This window comes from Triticum aestivum, chromosome 1B (assembly GCF_018294505.1).
Source record: "Triticum aestivum cultivar Chinese Spring chromosome 1B, IWGSC CS RefSeq v2.1, whole genome shotgun sequence".
Taxonomy (NCBI): Eukaryota; Viridiplantae; Streptophyta; class Magnoliopsida; order Poales; family Poaceae; genus Triticum; species Triticum aestivum.
The window spans coordinates 191,979,970-192,002,951 of NC_057795.1; the positions used below are offsets into that span (position 1 = coordinate 191,979,970).

General features: G+C 42.8%; 1 protein-coding gene across 1 annotated transcript; it reads left to right on the plus strand.

The window, feature by feature from the left end:
- The first annotated feature begins 12,970 nt into the window (after nucleotides 1–12,970).
- On the plus strand, nucleotides 12,971–18,824 carry LOC123115130 (ubiquitin-conjugating enzyme E2 2). The gene is made up of 6 exons (XM_044536383.1): nucleotides 12,971–13,234; nucleotides 14,244–14,377; nucleotides 14,478–14,503; nucleotides 15,357–15,446; nucleotides 16,095–16,183; nucleotides 18,419–18,824. The coding sequence occupies exons 2-6, from the start codon at nucleotides 14,253–14,255 to the stop codon at nucleotides 18,545–18,547; spliced, it is 459 nt and encodes a 152-aa protein (XP_044392318.1). The 5' UTR covers nucleotides 12,971–13,234; nucleotides 14,244–14,252; the 3' UTR covers nucleotides 18,548–18,824.
- The last annotated feature ends 4,158 nt before the right edge of the window (nucleotides 18,825–22,982 follow it).

Sequence of the window (22,982 nt, forward strand, 5' to 3'; positions counted from 1 at the left end):
TCTTGTTTACTCCCATACGCAACAACCCACTTATCCGTGTTTAGGTTTCTGTCACTCCCGCAACCGACAATAAGCGAATCATGGACATATTGCAACACCCTACAACGAGGACCCCTCACATTTGCACGACACGGAGGGCACCGTAGAAAATCACCATAAATAAAATACACACTCATACCAACCAAGATCACGATTAGCCCACAGGACAAAACGGATCTACTCAAACATCATAAGATAGCCACATATCATTGGAAAAAAAATATAGTGTTGAGAACCATGTTTAAGTAGAGTACATCAGGGAGAAGGGGTGTTACACCGCTGCATAGAGTGGGAGAAAGTTGGTGTTGAGGGTAGCAAGGTTGTTGATGTAGATCGTCGTCATGATCCTAGCCCCGGCGGCACTCCAGCGCCGTCGGGAGAGAGGGGGAGAGAGCCCCCCTTCTTCTTCTTCTTCTTCTTCTTCTTCTTCTTCTTCCCCCCCCCCCCCCTAGATGGGAGGAAAGTTCCCCCTCTGGTCCATGGCCTCCATGGCGGTGGAGGGGCGGGAGCCCCTCTGAGATTGGATCTCCCTCTCTGTTCTCTTCTGTTTCACGCTCCTGTTTTCTGGCCGGAAACCGTTTCTTATATTCCCGGAGATCCGTAACTCCGATTGCGCTGAGATTTTAACATGATTTTTTTCGGATATAAGATTCCTTGCGCTCGAAGTAGATCTCCAATGATGTACGAGGTGAGCACAACCCACCACGGAGCGCCTGGGCCCTAGGGCGCGCCCAAGTGTCTTCTGGTAGCTGTGGGCCCCCGTTTGCGTTGATTCCAAGTCCCAAAGATCACTCATATATTCCAAAATAATTCTCGGTAAATTTTTATCGCGTTTTGGACTTTGTTTGATATGGATATTCTGCGAAACAAAAGACATGCAACAAACAGGAACTGGCACTAGGCACTAGATCAATAGGTTAGTCCAATAAATCATATAAAATGTTGCCAAAAGTATGTGAAAGTTGTATAATATTGGCATGAAACAATCAAAAATTATAGATACAACGGAGACGTATCAGTGGCCTGGACCAACTTTACATGTCCACGTACATGAGCCGGTTCCATCGACTGACATGCAACTTGTTGCATAAAGATGGCTAGAGGGTGTCTGTCTCTCCCCACCTTAGTTGAATCGGATTCGACAAAGGCGGTTCTTTTAGAAGGTTAAATAGCAACTTGTATATCACCTTGTGGCTTTGCGTAGGTAAGAATGGTTCTTACTAGTTGCCCATAGCAGCCACGTAAAACACGCAACAACAAAGTAGAGAGCGTCTAACTTGTTTTTGCGGGGTATGTTGTGATATGATATGGCCAAGGACATAATGAAATATATTTGATGTATGAGATGATCATGTTTTGTATAGATTATCAAGACTTGCATGTCGATGAATACGGAAACCGACAGGAGCCATAGGGCTGTTTTTAATTATTGTATGACCTACGTGTCAATCATTAAGCGCTATGTAATGCTTTACTTTATCGCTAAGCGGTAGCAATAGTTGTAGAAGCATGGTTGGCGTGATAACCCCAATGGCTACATGATGATGGAGATCATGGTGTCATGCCAGTGACGATGGAGATCATGCCAGTGCTTTGAAGATGGAGATCAAAAGCGCAAGATGATGGCCATATCATGTCACTTATGATTTGCATGTGATGTTAATCCTTTTATGCATCTTATTTTGCTTAGGACGACGGTAGCATTGTAAGGTGATCCCTCACTAAAATTTCAAGATAAAATTGTGTTCTCCCCAAGTGTGCGCCGTTGCGAAAGTTCGTCATTTTGAAGCACCACGTGATGACCGGGTGTGATAGACTCTATGTTCGCATACAATTGGTGCAAGCTAGTTTTTGCACATGCGGAACACTTGGGTTAAACTTGATGAGCCTAGCATGTACAGACATGGCCTCGGAACACAAGAGACCGAAAGGTCAAACATGAGTCATATAGTAGATATGATCAACATGGAGATGTTCACCATTTAAACCATCTCATCTCACGTGATGATCCGACTTGGGTTGGTGAATTTGGATCATGTTACACTTGGACAACCAGAGGGATGTTGATTTGAGTGGGAGTTCTTAGGTAATACTCCCTCCATTTTTATATACAAGGCCACAAACTCAGATTACAAGTACCAATGTAAAATTTAATGCCTATCTTTGTAAGTTAGTTTTTCTTTTTATTTACTAGGATCATTAATACACCTCATGTATGCAAGAAAATAAGTGGAGGAAGTAGCTTACTGTCATTATGACTGCATGCATGTGAGAATTAAACATGTTGCTAGTATGAAACAATATCATTAATTTTGCCTCGATTACTGTTGGTGGCCTTGCATAGATGCAAAAAAGTATATTCCATAGTGTCCTTTTATAAGTAAATGGAGGGAGTATGATTAATTGAACTCTTTATCTTGAACAATAGTCTAAGGTGTCTTTGCAAATTATGTTGTAGATCAATGGCTCGCACAGTAGCTTCCCTGAATTTCAATGCGTTCCTAGAAAAAGCTAAGCTGAAAGATGATGGAAGCCACTTTGTGTACTAGGCTCATAATCTGAGGATTATCCTCACGGCTGCCCAAAAGTCTTATGTCCTTGAAGCACCGCTTGGTGCGCCACCCCCTCCAATGACTATGGACGTTCTGAACGCCTAGTAGTTGTGTGTTGATAACTACTCAATAGTTCAGTGCACCATGTTGTATGGCTTAGAACCGGGACTTCAAAGGCGTTTTGAATGTCATGGAGCATATGACATGTTCTAGGAGTTGAAGTTTATTTTTGAGAAAAATGCCCGGATTGAGAGGTATGAGACCTTCGATAAGTTCTATACCTGCAAAATGGAGGAGAATGGCTTTGTCAGTGAGCACATACTCGGAATGTCTGGGTATTACAACAGTCTGGCTGAGTTGGGAGTTGAGCTCCCACCTGAGGCGGTCACTGACAGAGTTCTTCAATCGCTACCACCTAGCTACAAGAGCTTTGTGTTTAACTATAACATGCAAGGGATGAACAAGTCAGTCTTCGAGCTGTTCGCGATGCTGAAAGTCGCTGAGTCAGACATCCAGAAGGAGCACCAAGTGTTGTTGGTCAATAAAACCACTAGTTTCAAGAAGAGCAAGGGAAAGAAGGGAAACTTCAAGAAGGGTGGCAAAGCAGTTGCTCCTCCCGTGAAGAAACCCAAGGCTGGACCCAAGCTGGAAAATGAGTGTTTCTATTTCAAGGGAACTGGCCATTGGAAGCGGAATTGCCCCAAGTATCTGGCCGACAAGAAGGGAGCCAACGTCAACAAAGGTATATATGATATACATGTTATTGATGTGTACCTTACCAGCTCTCATTGTAGTGCCTAGATATTTGATACCGGTGCGGTTGCTCACATTTGCAACTCCAATCAGGAACTACGGAATAGATGAAGGCTGGCGAAGGACGAAGTGATGCGCACATGGGAAATGGTTCCAAGGTTGATGTGATCACCACCTGCACGCTCGCTCTTCGATTACCATCGGGATTAGTGATAAACATGAATAATTGTTATTTAGTGTCTGCGTTGAGCATGACCATTATATCTGGATCTTGCTTAATGCGAGACGATTACTCATTTAAATCAGAGAATAATGGTTGTTCTATTTATATGAGTAATATCTTTTATGGTCATGCACCCAATGTGAGGGGTTTATTCTTATTGAATCTCGATAGTGATAACACACATGTTCATAACATTGATGCCAAAAAGATGTAGAGTTGATAATGATAGTACCACTTTCTTGTGGCACTGCTGCTTAGGTCATATTGGTGTAAAGCGCATGAAGAAACTCCATGCTGATGGACTTTTGGAGTCACTTGATTTTGATTTTGAACACTTGACACATGCAAACCATGCCTCATACTGGAACAATGGAATAGGCAAGTGACTTGTTGGAAATCATACATACTAATGTGTGCGGTCTGATGAGTGTTGACGCGCGTGGTGCATATCGTTACTTTCTCACCTTCACCGATGATTTGAGTAGATATGGGTATATTTACTAATAAAGCATAAGTTTGAAACGTTCGAAAAGTTCAAGCAATTTCAGAGTGAAGTTGAGAATCATCATAACAAGAAGATTAAATTCCTATGATATGATCGAAGGGGAGAGTATCTGAGTTATGAGTTTGGCAATCACTTAAGACAATGTGGAATTATTTTATAACTGACGCCACCTGGAACACCACAGCGTAATGGTGTGTCCGAACGTCGTAATCGTACCTTATTGGATATGGTGCGATCTATGATGTCCCTTACCGATCTGCCACTCTCGTTTTGGGGTTATGCATTAGATACAACTACATTCACTTCAAATAGGGCACCATTTAAGTCCGTAGAGACGACGCCGTATGAACTATATGGTTTGGCAAGAAACCTAAGCTGTCGTTTCTTAAGGTTTGGGGTTGCGATGCTTATGTCAAAAGGCTTCAGCCAGAAAACCTCGAACCCAAAGCGGACAAATTAGTCTTCATAAGATACCCAAAGGAGACGATTGGGTATACCTTCTATCTCAGATCTGAGGGCAAAGTGTTTGTCACTAAGAACGGGTCCTTTCTTGAGAAAGAGTTTCTCAAAGAATTGAGTAGGAGGAAGATAGAACTTGATGAGGTTGTTGAACCTTCACTTCAACCAGAGAGTAGCACATCATAGAAAGATGTTTCTGTGGCACCTATGTCAGTTGAAGAGGAAGCTAATGATAGTGATCATGAAGTTTCGGATCAAGTTACTATCGAACCTCGTAGTTCGACAAGGATACGTACTACTCCTGAATGGTACGGTAACCCTGTCTTAGAGGTCATGTTGTTGGACAATGATGAACCTACGAGCTATGGAGAAGCAATGGTGGGCCCGGATTCCGACAAATGGTTAGAGGCCATGAAATCTAAGATGGGATCCATGTATGAAAACAAAGTATGGACTTTGGAAGTATTACCTGAAGGGCGAAAGGCCATCCAGAATAAATGGATCTTCAAGAAGAAGATGGACGCGGATGGTAATGTCACCGTCTATAAAGCTCGACTTGTGGCAAAGGGGTTTTCACAAGTTCAAAGAGTTGACTATGGTGAGACTTTCTCACACGTAGTGATGCTTAAGTCCATCAGAATCATGTTGGCAATAGCTGCATTTTTCGATCATGAAATCTGGCAGATGGATGTCAAAACAGTGTTCCTTAATGGTTTCCTTAAGGAAGAGTTGTATATGATGCAACCAGAAGGTTTTGTCGATCCAGAGAATGCTGACAAAGTATGCAAGCTCCAGTGATCCATTTATGGATTGGTGCAAGCATCTCGGAGTTGGAATCTTTGCTTTGATGAGGTGATCAAAGCGTTTGGGTTTATACAAGTTTATGGAGAAGCTTGTATTTACAAGAAATTGAGTGGGATCTCTATAGCGTTTGTAATATTATATGTGGATGACATATTGCTAATTGGAAACAATATAGAACTCTTGGAAAATGTGAAGGAATATTTGAACAAGAGTTTATCAATGAAGGACCCAGGAGAAGCTACTTTCATATTAGGCATCAAGATCTATAGAGATAGATTGAGACGCTTAATAGGACTTTCACAAAGCACATACCTTGATAAGATTTTGAAGAAGTTCAAAATGGAACAGTCCAAGAAGGGGTTCTTGCCTGTTTTGCAAGGTGTGAAGTTGAGTAAGACTCAATGGCCATCGACTTTTGAGGATAGAGAGAAGATAAGTGTCATCCCCTATGCTTCTGCCATAGGCTCTATCATGTATGCGATGTTGTGCACAAGACCAGATGTCAGCCTTGCCATAAGTATGGCCGGAAGGTTTCAAAGTGATCCAGGAGTGGAACACTAGACATCAGTCAAGAATATCCTTAAGTACCTGAAAAAGACTAAGGAAATGTTTCTCGTTTATGGAGGTGATCAAGAGCTCGTCGTAAAGGGATACGTCGATGCAAGCTTTGACACTGATTCGGATGACGCTAAGTGTCAAACCGGATACATATATATTCTAAATGGGGGAGCGGTGAGCTAGTGCAGTTCCAAGCAAAGTGTGGTAGCTGATTCTACATGCGAAGCGGAGTACATAGCTGCCTCAAAGGCAACAAAGGAAGGTGTCTGGATGAAGCAATTCATAATAGATCTTGGAGTTGTGCCTAGTGCACTGAACCCAATGACTATATTCTGTGACAACACTGGTGCCATTGCTCTGGCCAAGGAACCAAGGTTTCACAAGAGGACCAGACACATAAATCGACGCTTCAATTCCATCTGTGATGCGATCAAGGAGGAGTACATAAACATTTGCAAAGTACATACGGATCTGAATGTTGCAGATTCGTTAACTAAACCTCTTCCACGGGTAAAACATGATCAACACCAGGACTCTGTCGGTATTAGATTCATTACCATGTAATACTAGATTATTGACTCTAGTGCAAGTGGGAGACTATTGGAAATATGCCCTACAGGCAATAATAAACTGGTTATTATTATATTTCCTCGTTCATGATAATCGTTTATTATCCATGCTATAATTGTATTGATTGAAAACTCAAATACATGTGTGGATGCATAGACAACAACATGTCCCTAGTGAGCCTCTACCGGGCTAGCTCGTTGATCAAAGATGGCTATGGTTTCCTAGTCATAGACATGAGTTGTCATTTGATAATGGAATCACATAATGAGGAGAATGATGTGATGGACAAGACCCAAACTATGAACGTAGCATATGATCGTATCAAGTTTATTGCTATCATTTTCTGCATGTCAAGTATATGTTCCTATGACCACGAGATCATGCAACTCACTAACACCGGAGGAGTACCATGTGTGTGTATCAATCGTCACATCGTAACTGAGTGACTATAAAGATGCTCTACAGGTATCTTCGAGGGTGTCTGTTGAGTGGGCATGGATCAAGACTGGGAGTTGTCACTCCATATGACGGAGAGGTATCTCGGGCCCTCTCGGTAATACAACATCACAAGAAGCTTGCAAGCATGTGACTAATGAGTTTGGTCACGGGATCTTGTATTACGGAACAGGTAAAGAGACTTGCCGGTAACAAGATTGAACTAGGTATGGAGATACCAACGATTGAATCTCGGGCAAGTAACATATCGTCGGACAAAGGGAATTGTATACGGGATTAACTGAATCCTTGACATCGTGGTTCAACCGATAAAGATCTTCGTGGAATATGTAGGAATCAGTATGGGCAGGGGCGGAGCTGGTCCCCAGGCACCCAGGGCCCAGGCCCGGGGTGTAGAATTTTTACTAGCCTATTATATATGTATGATTTTATGCAGGCCCGGGGTGCAGAACCCAGTAAAACGAAGGCCCAGAGCGGCATTTGTTGTCTCACCTCCTGAAACAGACGCGCGAGCACAAGGAGACTTCCCTTGGAAAAAAAGAGCACAAGGAGATCTCCAACTCACGCACGCGCAACAGGAAAATAGGAAACTGACGAGCGCACACACATCACAAATCTTCAGGAGACGCCAGCGATCGCAAGGCCGCCAGCGATCTAACGCGAACACGACGCACGCAAGATCAATCTGCAGAAGTGCAGAGTCCAGACTCCAGCGCTCACTCCAGCCGTCGGCGCCGGCGTTCGCCGCCGTCTCGGCTACTGCTGGACATCCCTCATGTGCGCAGTGCGCTGTTCGCCCAATCTACCGCTTCTTGACTGCCCCACCTTGGTATTTTTTTATGCTTTTCCGGTTTCCCTTGATAGCTGATGCTTCTGCTCGTATCATGTTCTACAACGTCGGTGTGTATCAATGTATATAAACTGCTCTTAATTGGAATAATGTGTGTATGTGTATCAAGTCATATATCTAGTGTATTGTTGAACTGAAATTAATGTAATTGCGAATTTCATTTCATATTGTAGAAAAACAAGATGAAGAGATTATTTTCACCGCTGTCTGCAACGAGCATGTCCATACCTATCATTTTAGATGGAGGGAATCAAGCGACAGAGGGGGCTTAATCAACACCTGAAATTGAAAATACCATTGGAATGGGACCACCGCCTTCGACTTCAAGTGATCCACCTGCAATGTCAACTCCAGAGAGTAAAAATCTTGGTAATCCCGCTGATGCCCGTGATCAATTCCGTAAAGGTGATATTGAACCTGATCCTGGTCTTAGGAAACCAATTGAAAGCTTAGATCCAAACATTAGAGATGCTGCTAGAAGGATTTATATAAATATGGGTCCATGCCAACCAACTGATCATAAATATAAAAAAACACCCCAAGGCAAGTCTTCAAAGAAAAGAAGCTTTCGTGCTAATTGGTTTAAGAACCATGGCGATTGGTTGGAATATAGTGTTGCTAAAGAAGCAGCCTTTTGTTTCTATTGCTTTCTTTTTAAGCAACCAAGAGCGGAAAATTATGGTATTGAGGCATTCACAAGGGTAGGATTTAGAAATTGGAAGGATGGACCTAGTGTTCTTGATACACATGTTGGTAAACATGATAGTGCTCACAATAAAGCTAGACAACAGTATGAGGCTTTCAAAAATCAAAGGCAATGTGTGACACATGTGATGGATCGTGGTAGCAAAAAGAGTGAATAAGACTATAAAGCTCGTCTTATCATTATTTTGGGTGTTATTAGATTTCTTCTATTACAAGGTCATGCTTTTCGTGGTCATGATGAGAGTTCAAGCTCAAATAATAGGGGCAACTTTTTGGAGTTGATGAGTTGGTATAAGAAGAAGGATCCAATTGCTAGGACTCTGCTTGATAGGGCAGGCGGGAACCATTTGATGACTTCACATGAGATACAGTTTCAATTGTGCCAAGCTTGTGCAGAAGAGACCACCAAATCCATTATTGCTGATATTGGAGATAGGAAATTTTCTTTACTTGTTGATGAGTCCAGAGATGCATCAATAAAAGAGCAAATGATTATGCTTTTAAGGTTAGTAACTTAGTATTTTTTTATTTTAATTGTTGTTTTGTTCATTACTAATAGTAACACCTAGTTGTTGATTACTTGTGCCTCTTTGTCTCATGTAGGTATGTCAACAGTATGGGTACACAATCGAGAGGTTTATTCAGATTAAGCATGTTGGTGACACAAGAGCAGCTTCTCTAAAGGCAACTTTGGATGGTATGTTTCTTGAACATGGTTTATCTATGTCTAAATTGAGAGGGCAAGGGTACGGTGGAGCTTCTAACATGAGAGGGCAATTTCGTGGGTTGCAAAAGTTGATACAAGATGAAAATCCTTATGCATTTTATATCCATTGCTTTGCCCATCAGTTGCAGTTTGTGGTTGTTGCTGTTGCCAAGTGTTGTTCCTCTGTAATGGATTTCTTTAACCACATAACTTTGATTGCCAACACCGTCAATGCTTCTTGTAAGAGACATGATGAACTAGCTCAACAACAACATGACAATATTGTAAGCCAATTGGAGTCTGGGGAAATTTTTTCAGGAAGAGGGAAAAACCAAGCAACCAACCTTGTACGCCCTGGGGATACACGGTGGGGCACACATCATAAAACTTTGTGTCGCTTTCTAACTATGTGGAAATCTGTTTTGCAAGTGTTAGAGAACATTCATGATGATGCAGAAAATTTAGCACAAAGAAGCACATCAGGTGGCTTGATTTCTCAGATGGAAAGCTTCAATTTGTTTTCATGTTGCATCTAATGATCAAACTATTGGGCAAGACTAATGAGTTGTCACAATGTTTGCAAAGGAAAGATCAAAACATTGTTCTTGCAGTGAGCTTGATCGGGGTCACATTGCAGAAACTTCAAGATATAAGAGAAATGGTTGGGATCAGCTCTTGGAAGAGACAAATGAATTTTGTTTTAAACATAGCATTCTATTACCAAACATGGATGATACAATACCAGCTCGAGGTCGTTCAAGGGGGCGTGGCGGTCAAATGGTAACTTATTATCATTGCTTTAGATATGAATTGTTCAATGTTGTGCATGACCAAGTTATTACTGAGTTAAATAACCGCTTTGCTGAGAGATCTAATCAATTGTTAAGATACATTGCTTATCTTGATCCAAGGAACTCATTTGCTATTTTTGATGAAGACAAACTTGTTGAACTTGCTAAGATGTACGCTAATGACTTCTCCACATATGAGATTTCGTTTGTCCTTAGAAATCAGCTTGAAACATTCATTGCGGATGTGAGAGCTAATCCAAATTTTTTGAGTTGTAATGACCTTGGTAATCTTGCTGTGAAGATGGTTCAGACTGGTAGACACATTGTTTTCCCTTTGGTATATCGCCTCATTGAGTTGGCATTAATTTTGCCTGTTGCAACCGCATCGGTGGAAAGAGCTTTCTCAGCTATGAGTATTATCAAGACAGAGTTGAGGAATAGGATGAGTGATGACTAGCTTAATTATAGGATGGTTTGCTATATTGAGTGAGATATATTTGCAAGTACTGGCGATGATGATATTGTATATCGATTTCAATCATATAGGTCTCGCAAAGGGCTTTTACCTCGTCGAAGTGGTAAGTTCATATTTGTATCAATGATAATTCTTTCACTTGATATCTATGCCTTCTCTTATGAAAATTTTCTTTTCATGTCTTGAAGGTGTTGGCTCTTCTTCCACCAATGATGAGGTTATGTGACGCACTGATGAAGAAAATCATTGATTTGGTACCTTTTTTATACATACTGTTCTTTGTAGTTCTTGAAACGTTTTTATCTATTTTGTCGTACCATTAAGCATTGAGCTTAAATTCTAAATTTTTCTTGCAATTGAGACATATTTTGTATGGGGTTTCTTTTATGGTAGCTAAAAGCCTTATGGACGTTAATTTTTTTTCCTTGGGGCAAAATTTTTTTTAGGCCTGGGGCTTGCTCCAATCCTGGCTCCGGCACTGAGTATGGGCATCCAGGTCCCGCTATTGTTATTGACCGGAGAGGAGTCTCGGTCATGTCTACATGATTTTTGAACCCGTAGGGTCGCACGCTTAACGTTTGGGTAGTATTGAGATATTAATAGTGGAAAGTCAGAAGGTTGTTTGGAGTTCCGGATGGGATCCGGGACATCACGAGGAGCTCTGGAATAGTCCGGAGGTAAAGATTCATATATGGAAAGTTGTTATCGGTGTTCCGGAAAAAGTTTGAGTTTTTTCGGTATTGTATCGGGAAGGTTCTAAAAGGTTCCGAAGTGGGGCCTGATACGTCCATTTTGCATCATGTTTTCCTACTGTTATTTATGTTGTTTTATTGTATAATAATGCTTTTTGGAGTAATTCTAATGCCTTTTCTCTCATAATATGCAAAGTATGCACAAATGGGGAGAATTCTGGCGGCTAGAAATCTGGACCTGAAAAAGCTACGTCAAGCTACCTATTCCGCACAACTCAAAATGAGCTGAAACTTCCCGAGGAATTTTTATGAAATATTTAAGAATTATTGGAGCAAATAAGTACCAGAGGGGGCCCACCAGGTGGGCACAACCCACCTGGGCGCGCCAGGAGGCCCAGGGGCGCCCTGGTGGGTGCTGCCCTCCTCGGCCCACCTTCGGTGTCCATCTTCTGGTATATAAGTCATTTTGACCTAAAAAAATAAATAAGAGGAGGACTTTCGGGACGAAGCACCGCCGCCTCGAGGCGGAACTTGGGCAGGAGCACTTTTGCCCTCCGACGGAGCGATTTCACAGGGGGGAACTTCCCTCCCGGAGGGGGAAATCATCGTCATCATCATCACCAACAACTCTCCCATCTTGGGCAGGGCTATCTTCATCAACATCTTTAACATCACCAACTCCTCTCAAATCCTAGTTCATCTTTTGTGTTCAATCTTTGTACCAAAACTATAGATTGGTGCTTGTGGGTGACTAGTAGTGTTGATTACATCTTGTAGTTGATTATTATATGGTTTATTTGGTGGAATATTATATGTTCAGATCCATTATGCTATTTAATACCCCTCTGATCTTGAGCATGATTATCATTTGTGAGTAGTTACTTTCATTTTTGAGGTCACGGGAGAAATCATGTTGCAAGTAATCATGTGAACTTGATATGTGTTTGATATTTTGATGATATGTTATCATTCTCTAAGTGGTGTCATGTGAACATCGACTACATGATACTTCACCATATTTGGGCCTAAGGGAATGCATTGTGGAGTAATTATTAGATGATGGGTTGCGACAGTGATAGAAACTTAAACCCCAGTTTATGCGCTATTCCGTAAGGGACCGATTGGATCCAAAAGGGACCGATTGGATCCAAAAATTTAATGATATGGTTAGACTTTATTCTTAATACTTTTCTCGTAGTTGCGGATGCTTGCGAAAGGGTTGATCATAAGTAGGAGGTTTGTTCAAGTAAGAACAACACCTAAGCACCGGCCCACCCACGTATCAAATTATCAAAGTGCAAACACGAATTAAACCAACATGATAAAAGTGACTAGATAAAATTTCCGTGTACCCTCAAGAATACTTTGCTTATCATAAGAGACTGTTTCGGCGTATCCTTTGCCTCAAAAGGATTGACCTACCTTACTGCACTTTTGTTACTACTGTCGTTACTTGCCGTTACAAATTATCTTGCTACCAAACTACTCCGCTACTTACAATTTTAGCACTTGCAGACATTATCTTGCTGAAAATCACTTGTCATTTTCTACTGCTCCTCATTGGGTTCGACACTCTTACTTATCGAAAAAGCTACAATTGACCCCATATACTTATGGGTTATCAGGGCCCATCTACATGGAGGATCCACATGAACTTGGGTAGTGGAGAAAGTCCCCACAACCCTAGTCTAGATGCACCAAGATCCTCCTTTAAAAGAAATAATATCATATCTCAAGGGATAAGATCACGATCCGTAAAAAGGGGATCGGCGGCCTTGTTTCGTGGCAGGCTGAAGGCCGACCCGGTCCTTTTGTTTCGCGTATCCGTGGGCCGGTCCGCCAGGCACGGCCCATATGTCTAGGTTTGATCGTGATTTGTCGTCCACTCCTGCCATCTTCCTCGCTTCGCCCCAAATCCATTCCCCTCCGCCCCCTTCCCGTTGTCGAACAAACCTTCTGCACCCCGATCCGGCCTAGTTCGCTGGCGTCTCCACCCGATCGACTCCACTGCAGTATGCTATAGCCCGTGGAGCCTGGGGCGTTGGTTGTCCGGCAGTCGATTCCCGCGGGATCTGCCGGGGCGCCCGGAGCCGGAGGTATGATCCGCAGTATCTGCTCTGCTCGATTGGTCTTGGTCTACCATCTGGTGGATCGATCGGCTGCAATTGCGTTGATTCTTCCGTTCGTCTGGGCGTTAACTCGTGATTGCGTACGATGACGGGAGCAGTTGCGCTGCGCTGTAGACGTAGCTTGATCGATCCGTTTTGCCTGACGAAGCACAGTCGCTTTTTGCATTAGCTTGACTCCAGTCAGGAGAAAATTAATCATCTGAGCACATACAACGTGGTGCTTGCCTGAGATTGCTTAGCGACGGGAATTCTCCCAGAAGACACGTGGAATTGTCGATCGAAGGGTAGGATTGAGATGGTTCTGATGTTCACTGGGAAGATTATTTTGAATGCAATTGTTTCACCTGTTTGCACTCTGTTGCAGCTCACCTCCATTTATTATGGGCCAAACTTACATTCAATAACACGACGACCCAGTTTTATATCTTTTTATGTTTTGTCCATTTCATTTAGTTCTTATTTATTAACTCTTTGTTCAGATTTCTGTATTGGAGACCTCCGTATTGAATTGGTTTCATTTCCAATTCGGAGCGGAAACTGTAATGGACATGAATACGAATTCACATGTTTGGAAGCTCATTTAATTGGCCATGGAATCTCAATACTAAATCCTGTTCGGTTGACAGACTATGGAATTGCATATGCTTTATGTTTTATGCATCAAATCAAAATCAGAGGAACATGCCCATAAGTTCATCTATCATTACTAACAGTTACTGTTTATTTAGACATTGCACAATTTTGGAATAATTCGTACGAGTAGTCAAAGTAGCTCATAACTTTGTTGGTAATAATAGTTTTTTTCTTCGAGAGTACGCAAATTGTGTACCATATTTTTATAGAAGGCAGAGAAGATTTGTGGAAAACGAGCTGTTTGGTTTGCAAAAAAAATTGTTAATGCTGCAGCACTATTGGATATAATTCACGATTTTTCTTTCGTTGCCTTTCAAGTCATCTGGCGATATGGTTTCTGCAGAAGGCGACGATGTCAACCCCTGCAAGGAAGAGGCTGATGAGGGATTTCAAACGACTGATGCAGGATCCTCCTGCGGGCATAAGTGGTGCACCTCAGGATAACAATATAATGCTGTGGAATGCTGTAATTTTTGGGTAAGACGCCGGCTTCATGATTCTATATTTTATATATACTTTATATAGGTTAGTCATACTGAAGTATCATCTCCTTATGTTGTGTTCTCTTGTTTTTCAGTCCTGATGATACTCCCTGGGATGGTGGTAAGTTTATTTAATAGCCTTTAAGTTTATTATAGATTGTGGTTGGGAGAATAATCACAAACTCATGAGCATGTTATCATGCATTCTACTCTGTTTTCAGTACCTGACATAATTAATATGTTAACATAGTTTTCTTTCTTGATATCTCAGTTGATTTATGTAACTAGGAAACCATTTACTTCCCGTGCCAATAAGAACCTTACCATTTACTTACTGTGCCAATAAGAACCTTACCATTTACTTCCTGTGCCAATAAGAACCCAAATCGACGTGGCTACACTTCACTTATTTCTTCATGCTGCTCTATTGAGCTCTCCAAAACATCTGGTTCATCTGCATGATATTTTCTCTTGTTGATGTTCAGCCTAGGAACATGTAGCAAACATTTTACATCTTTACCAGATATCTTTAGCTATTTTTCATGTCAAATTTACATTCAAACTCTTCATATGTTTTACGTCTACTAATTCACTGAAGCAATGCCATTTCAGATTTCTCTCGATATGAAAGTTTGGGGTGTAAACATTTGATAAAGTAGTTTGATAATGTTTTAAATACTTGTAAATGACAGTGCATTCTAAGTTTCTAACTGATGGATTAATTATTTAAATGTTAAACTCATCTGTTAGTTAGGGTTTGTTATTCATGTTCCTTTTCTGGTCCTTGCTTGTCATATTTCTAATGTTTTTTCACTAAATTTTGAGCCTTTTGTTTATAACTGAACCAGTATTGAATTTTCGGGTTGAGTCATCTAGTCATATATGATATTTGTTCATGGATTTTGTAGTTTATTAAAACGAAATATGTATTGGTTTCATGTTACCAGTAAAGCCTTTTGTGCTTACTATGTCAGGTACGTTCAAGCTGACACTTCAGTTTACTGAAGATTATCCTAATAAGCCACCTACAGTGCGGTTTGTTTCTCGAATGTTTCATCCCAATAGTAAGCCTTTTGTGCCCTTGTTAATACTGATTCTTGTGGGTTATCTCCTTCTTTAAGTCTAGGATCCTAGTAAAGTATTGATGTAGCACTCCAAAGTAAATATAGGTTTCCAAGAGAACATATGAAATGCGAACTTGCAACAAAATAGGTTAACAGGAACTACTAATCCTAGCCATTTAATTTGATCAAAATGATTTACATTAAATACCAAAAGCTAGCATCACTTTCATCCAAAGTTGATCTAGTTGCTGAGATTTAAGTTTTCGTTCTCCTATTTTAAGGTCTGTTCCTACCTGCTACATGCTGAAATCTTCAATTGTGGTTCTATATGCTTCATTGTAGTGGTTTCAGAACACTGAATGTGATAGCAATTGTACAGATTCAACTAATGCTTCTTTGAGTTGACAAATTTGCCTTTCTCTTTTCTTATGTCAGTATTAGTGACGTTTAGTTTACTATAATTAGAATTCTAGATGGTGACCAATAGCCGTGCAGCCTTTACAGCATATTTGAGAGTACATAGTGTTTAAAGTGACCCTTTTTTTTGCGTCTTCTGTAATTATTCTCTGGTTGCAAGAACCTTATAGTGGCATTACGTTTTCGCTCCCATTCATTTTATTTCCTAACATATTGTTTTACTGCAAGCAGTTTATGCAGATGGAAGCATATGTTTAGATATTCTCCAAAACCAGTGGAGCCCGATATATGATGTAGCTGCTATATTGACATCCATTCAGGTAGATGTCACCCTATCATTAGTCTAGTCAATTCTTGCTAGCTCTAGTTCTCGCAACATGCTGCTTACAACTTGAAGTTTTATCGTGAAATATGCTGAGCAAACCCACCCAACAAGGATTCTTTAATTCTCACCAACTTGACTGATATTTCTTTGATATTCATGTGAATTGTTCCGTGTAGAAACTACTACTCCCTGCGGTCCGGTGTGTAGGGATTCTAGTGAAAATTTATTTGTTCTGAAACTACTCAGAAATTTAGCCCGCAATCATTAATTAGCCTAATTAATCGGCGGAGCTGGCCCTCTCTCTTCCCCTAGAATAACTCCTGGGCGCACCCGAGTCCATTTTTTCCAGTGATGTAAAACAGTTTCACTCATGCACATGTGAAAAGGAATCTACATGGATTTCTCGCCTCCTCTTCCTGGTTGCATTCGCATGGATCGCTCGCCTCCGCTTCCCGCTGAAATGCTCGCATCCTCTACGTATAAAAGCAACACCGGCGGTGATGGAAGGAGAAGCAGAGGGATGGACTTGGCCGGGTGGTGCAAGATGGATCAAGAAAGTCGATACTGTTGTTGAGAATTGGGTGGAGTCCTATGGAGATTGGAGATGCCTTGTTGGAGGAGGGTCAAGCCATGGTTGAAGAGGAGGTTCATGCCGTGGTGGAGACGGAGGGCTATGCCATGGTGGAGGGCTATGCCATGATCAAAACACAATCTCAAACTTAGATAGAATGACCCATTTTCATGCATACATAACCTAATTAGCCTCGGTATCCGGCACAAACTTCACATCCTCTTCATCATCTACATAATTGGAGGGGTTGCGACCGCAAGCAATGCATATGCCATCTTTATCAAGCCCCACCGTAATTGAACAATCCTTGCGCCAATAGTTGAGAGGAAGAAGAGGGTTGTTGCACACGTCGCAACGACGCAAGTCCTTTGACACCGAGAGCCTGCATCCATAGCAAAGAAAAAACGAGTGCTCCCTGCACACCACACTTGTTGCGCAACGGGGCAAATATGCAAGCTTCACATGTAGAAGAGAGCACGGCGATGGGTTCGGAGGGCACCAAGCGAGTGGTGTGGATGACTTCAATCCGGGCAAACAACTCGTCCATGCGTGCACGATGACGATCATAATCAGCCAACATCGTGCACGGCGACGCTCAATGACATCGGCGTCATCAACCTTGGCTTGGCCCTCCACTACGACATGGCCAACCTCTTCCACCACGACTTGGACCTCCTCTTCCACCACGCCTTGGCCGTCCTCGTCCACCACGGCATCTACCTCCACATCCACCACGGCATGGCCCTCCACCATGGCATGACCCTTCATCTCCACCACGGCATGAACCTCCTCTTTGACCACGGCTTGACCCTCCTCTAACACGGCATCTCCAATCTCCATAGACTCCACCCAATTCTCAACAACAGTGACTTTCTCAATCCATTTTGCATCACCTGGCCAAGTCCATCCCTCCCCTTCTCCTTCCATCACCGCCGGTGTCGCTTTTATATGTAGAGGATGCGAGCGTTTTAGCTTTTGGGAACAAGAGGCGAGCGATCCATGCGAATGCAACCAGGAAGAGGAGGTGAGCGATCCATGCAGATTCATTTTCACATGTGCATGCGTGAAACCGTTTTACACCACCGAGGAAAAGGACCTGAGTGAGCCCAGGAGTATTCTAGGGGGAGAGAGAGCGCCAACTATGCTGATTAATTAGGCTAATTAATGATTGCGGGGCCTTACTCCTGAGCAGTTTCGGAACAAATAGATTTTCACTACGAGCCCTACACACCGGACCGGAGGGAGTATGTTTTAAGTTTTGATTTAGGGAACAGTACACTCAGGGAAATAATCCAGAAATCAATTACCAATAGTAGATTGCTAACTTCTGTACCCATTCCCTGTTGACGTAGCTGGTTATGAACGGTAAATGGAGATAGTAAAACAATTCATATCAAAATTTATCTGACCATCTGCTTATAGGCTTGCTGTACAATGTACAGCCATGACGGTGAAATACAAGTATCTGAAAAAGAACATAACCATACGTACCAGTCCTTGTACCTGCTTTTGTTGCTTCAGTGAGAGTGACTTAGATGCAGCAGATACTAAACAACAAATGTGAAAATCACTAGTCATTTTTATCTGTCAAGCAATCCAATTTATCTTGTTATATTGGCAAAGTTGTTGTGTATCTGACCTGGCATTGAATAATTACAGTCACTGCTTTGCGACCCAAACCCAAATTCACCTGCCAACTCAGAAGCCGCCCGCCTATTCAGCGAGAACAAGCGGGAATACAACCGTAAAGTACGCGAGGTTGTGGAGCAAAGCTGGACTGCAGACTAAAGTCGCTGCATCCAGTTGTGATGCCAGCTAATTGCCCGTTAGCGCCTTGAGTCCTATGTACTGAACTGCTTGCAAGGTAATTAAAATGTTACATCATGCTTTGTCGTGTATGTTGTTGGGAGTGACATTTTTAGACGCTCAGCATGGAGATTATTGTATCCAGTCTACATATAACATACCATGCTGCCTTTGAATCAGATCGAGCACAATATGGATTTGCTATATGTTAGCTCTGTTGTACTGAATGATACTGCTGAGCATAAGTTCTTCCAAGGAAGCCTCTTTTTAGCTACCAGAGGAACTGCTCAGAGCCTCAGTCAGAGCAACATCCTTTGATCTTCCAAACATGGCAGCCAAGAGGCGCGGGCACCTTCTCTTACGTTGTGGAAACCGCGACCGCCTTACTAGAGTTTATTTCTTGAGACTATTGGGGTAGGTGTTGAGAAAATAGCGCCTTCAGTTCGTTTGTCTAAGCCGGGTAGATGCTCAATGTGAGTGTTCCTTAAGAACCCGAGCTTGAGCTTCTCTGGGTGTGGAAAGATGCAAAGCATTACAAACAAAAAGACAAGGAGGCACGCAATTGAAGTACTGGAATGAAGTTCTATGTTTGCTAAACAATTCTTGTGACCTGCCTTCGGGTAATTCATTTCGAATAATGTAGGCAGAGTCGGACCAGAGCCAGTTCGGCTCTCGGGCTAGGCAGCTTCCAAAAATCTGATGTCAGATTTTTAAGCATGGCAAATCGATCATTTTTTAGCTAGAAGTTGCCATACTCTTGCTAAATGAAATTGTCATTCTCATGACAACATAATTTGCCCATCTAGGACGTTCGATTTGTCATGCTTAAAAATCCGACGTTCGATTTGTAGCGAACCAACTTGTGGTTATCAAACGCCAATTCATACAAATCCAAACAAGATCAATTCCTTCGGATCCAAACATAACCTGAGTTTCCATAGAAATCCCATCACCTTTTTTCTAATAAAATATCCCGTAGCTTTTTTTCCCAAGAAAAGAAACGGAAACAAAATAGGGGCCAACTTCCACATGAGTACTCCCTCCCCTTTTGTATACAAAGCTGCTATTCTATTTTTCAGATAACAAAAAAACCAAAGTAAACTAATAAATAGCATGCCAACACCATGGGGTAGGAAATTTCCCTCTCGTTAGGGTTTTCTTTCCCGCTGCCCCCGTTGACCTGGAGACCTTGTCCCACCACAAGAACGCTGGTAGTTTCTCTCGGGCTGATTAAGGGGTGACCCTCGCACCACTACCCAGCCTTGGAGTCATGTTGGTTCTCTCTCGTGGGCGTGGGTGTGTGGTTTCAGAAAGTTTTTACTCCCGTTTGTTGCTAGGGCTTGCAAAGGAAGTGATGGCTTTTGGATCAAGCTCACGTGAGAGGGATGATGTGGAGAAGATGATGAACATGTTAGGGCTTTCTGAGGAAGACCTTGATGATGTGATTTTTGAAAAGGAGGATCTACCTCCTCTTGATTCAATTCGTTGGCTAGCTATCATTAGGGTTTTGCATGGTGAAGGAATACAACGAGTTTTGGTTCTTTAAGAACATGTGCACTACCTGGAATCTCGCTCACACCCTGAAGTTCAGATCGTTAGGGAATAATCTATTTACAACCTATTTTTATTGCCTCAGAGATTGGAACAAGGTCATGGCTGGTGGACCTTGGACTTTCATTGGTAACTCGGTTCTTCTTGCTGAATACGGTGGCTTCTCCAAACCATCGTCCATTGACCTGGATTTCAAGATTTGGATCCAAATCCATGATATGCCTAAGGCTATGTTCGGTTAGCCCCACCCCCACCGGGATTGGGCGCAAACCCCGCCGATCCACGCGGGTTTCGCCCCCGCCGGGGTCGAATCCCGGTCTCGCTGATGACAGCCTTCGGTTAGACCCGGTCTGGACCAAATCCCTCCCAAACCCCATGGAAATCGCCGGGAAACGACCCACGCGTCCCACCCCGTGGAAGCAAAACCGTCGCGCGAAACGTTACGCTGTCTCTCTCTCTCTCTCTCTCTCTCTCTCTCTCTCTCTCTCTTGATCTGGCGACGGCGGAGCGAGACACTACCGGAGCAGATGGAGGCGACGTGCATCCCCCCCTCAACCGTCAGCTCAATAACCTGGTGAAGAGGCACGAGCTCGCCGGCGACCCAGAACAACCATGGAGCCCGGCCGATCCAATCTCCCCCGCCACCTCATGCCGGAGAAGAGGAGGCAGCCGGCGACGAGATCTTCAGGTTGGTTCTCTCTTTCAATCTCTGTGCGTGCCTGCTCCCCTGTCTACTGTCTTTTCTCTCTCTACCTGCAGCAAGGCGTTGGCGATGCCGACCTAAAGTCCTGTTGTTAATTGATACTCCTGTAGAGGATTAACCTAATACATCATGGATTGCATAGTGACATGTATTTAGTCCCCGAGCGGATTTGGTGTAGGGTGGGGGGTCACCCAATCCTCTAGAGTATTAAATCCACTAGAGGATTAAATACACTGCAGCCGAACAAGGCCTAATGGGTTTAGTTCTATGGTGAAACCCCTTGCATCTAAAGTTGGGGAATATGTTTTTGCTGCGCTAGAGAATTTTTTATAGAGCCAGTGTAAAGTTGGATGTTCGCAAACCAGTGAAGAATGCGGTGTCTATGGTAAAAGAGAACAAGCATCAGATTATGCGGTGAAGTATGAACGTTTACCTGACCGGTGCACCGTATGTGGCATGCTGGGGCACCTGTACACTAAATGTGGGGATGGTGTTCATTGTCGTCGAAGCTCTATTTCAAGGACCTAAGGGCTACTCGTTTCTTGCGGTCGGGAGGCCATGGACGAGGCACCAACAGAGGTGGAGGTAACAACAACCAACATCAGGATGATTTTTTCTGAGCAGGAGTATGACGACTTTGCCGCAGTTGGAGAGGAACATGATCTAGATGAAGACGAGCTTCTTCGTCGCTTGGAGATGATACGTAAGAAAGAGCAATTTGTTTTGAAGTAAAAACCGATCAGGGGAGGCCTGAATCCCTCCTCAGTTTATGACCAAGACATGCTTGATGTGAATGAGAAGAAAAAGAAGGAGCTCGTGGCCCTTCCAGCACCACATAGCAGCAACGCTACACCACCTGTTGTTGGACAGGAGGGGCTCCCGGTAGCAGCGATTAGGGGGGAGTCTCTTGCTACTACTTGTCCAAAGAGGGATCCAAGAGAACCATGATGAATGATGGGAGTGCAAAGGATCAAGCAAAAACGAGTTTGCGGGCTCCGTATCAGTCAGGTCTGTTAGGACCGAGAGTATATCGACCAGAGGGGGGGGGGGGGGGTGAATGGGAGATTCAAAGTTTCTTTCGAAAGTTTTGAACTGATCCCAAACACAGCAACGGAAATAAGGTACAAAGGAAAACAGCTCAATCAAACACGATGTTGGGGACCATGTTCATCGACGTAGGAAGCAATTATGGCACGGGCATGTAGTAACACAGGTTTGATCACAATGCTCGTAATGCTACAAACAACCACATGAAGTAACATGAGATAAAACATGACATGCACAGTGAAATAAAACTATAGTATGATATCACAGATGAACCGAGGAATATGACAGTGATGAATCAAAAACAAGTGATGAGAAAGCAACATGATGAACACAATGATAACTAATGCAAAACAATAGAGATGAATGATGTAAATGAAGGATACAACATATGATAATGATCAGGTAACTATCAACACAGAGCATGAAAGTAAACCGCTGAAGGAATTGCAGTAGAGTAGAATGAATCAGTGGTGCTCGATGGTGGCAGAGAGATTTGGTAAACCAGTTCACCCTTCTACCAAAGAGCTACGTCTGGTTCAAGGGGCTGTGACTTAACACGGAAGATAAACTCTCTTCACTCTATTCTCCTTCAACTCAAAGTTGATCAGACTCTGGTTGATTTCACTCGTGGTAGATACTTGTTGGCGATCTCCAAACCTTCGGTCGACCTTCGCAAACCACAATCACTCTTGCTTGCTGAAGATCTAGCTCGGTAAAGACAACAACTCTTCAACACTCGAGCGGAAACCTGTCCGTCTAGAGAGTGCGCAACTCTCAAGAGTAATAGGTACAAGAACTCTGACTCAGAACTACTGTGATGCTAAACCCCTGTCTAAGTTTGGGCTCTTGATTTTTCTCTCGGTGGATCTTAAACTCAGATCACTCGGAGAGGGGTTGCTCAAATCAATCTTCTCAGAAATCTCAAGCGGAGCAGCCAACGAACAATGTTGGAGCGGGTGGTTATTTATAGCCGCAGCCTTCCCTGATGGGAAATGACCAAATTGGACATCGAAAGCAGCCAATGGCCGAATGACACGAGTCCAACGGTCGGATTTTGAGCACAATGGTAACATTACTTGTGGAGCAAGCAATGCTAACTCCTCGCTCTGAGACAAA

What these genes read in the sequence shown, in the direction of transcription:
- LOC123115130 (XM_044536383.1), top strand. Translation starts at nt 14,253, where the DNA reads ATGTCAACCCCTGCAAGGAAGAGGCTGATGAGGGATTTCAAACGACTG. An exon ending in TGGAATGCTGTAATTTTTGG is followed by an intron (nt 14,378 to 14,477) that starts GTAAGACGCCGG and finishes CTTGTTTTTCAG; the next exon opens with TCCTGATGATACTCCCTGGG. An exon ending in TCGAATGTTTCATCCCAATA is followed by an intron (nt 15,447 to 16,094) that starts GTAAGCCTTTTG and finishes TACTGCAAGCAG; the next exon opens with TTTATGCAGATGGAAGCATA.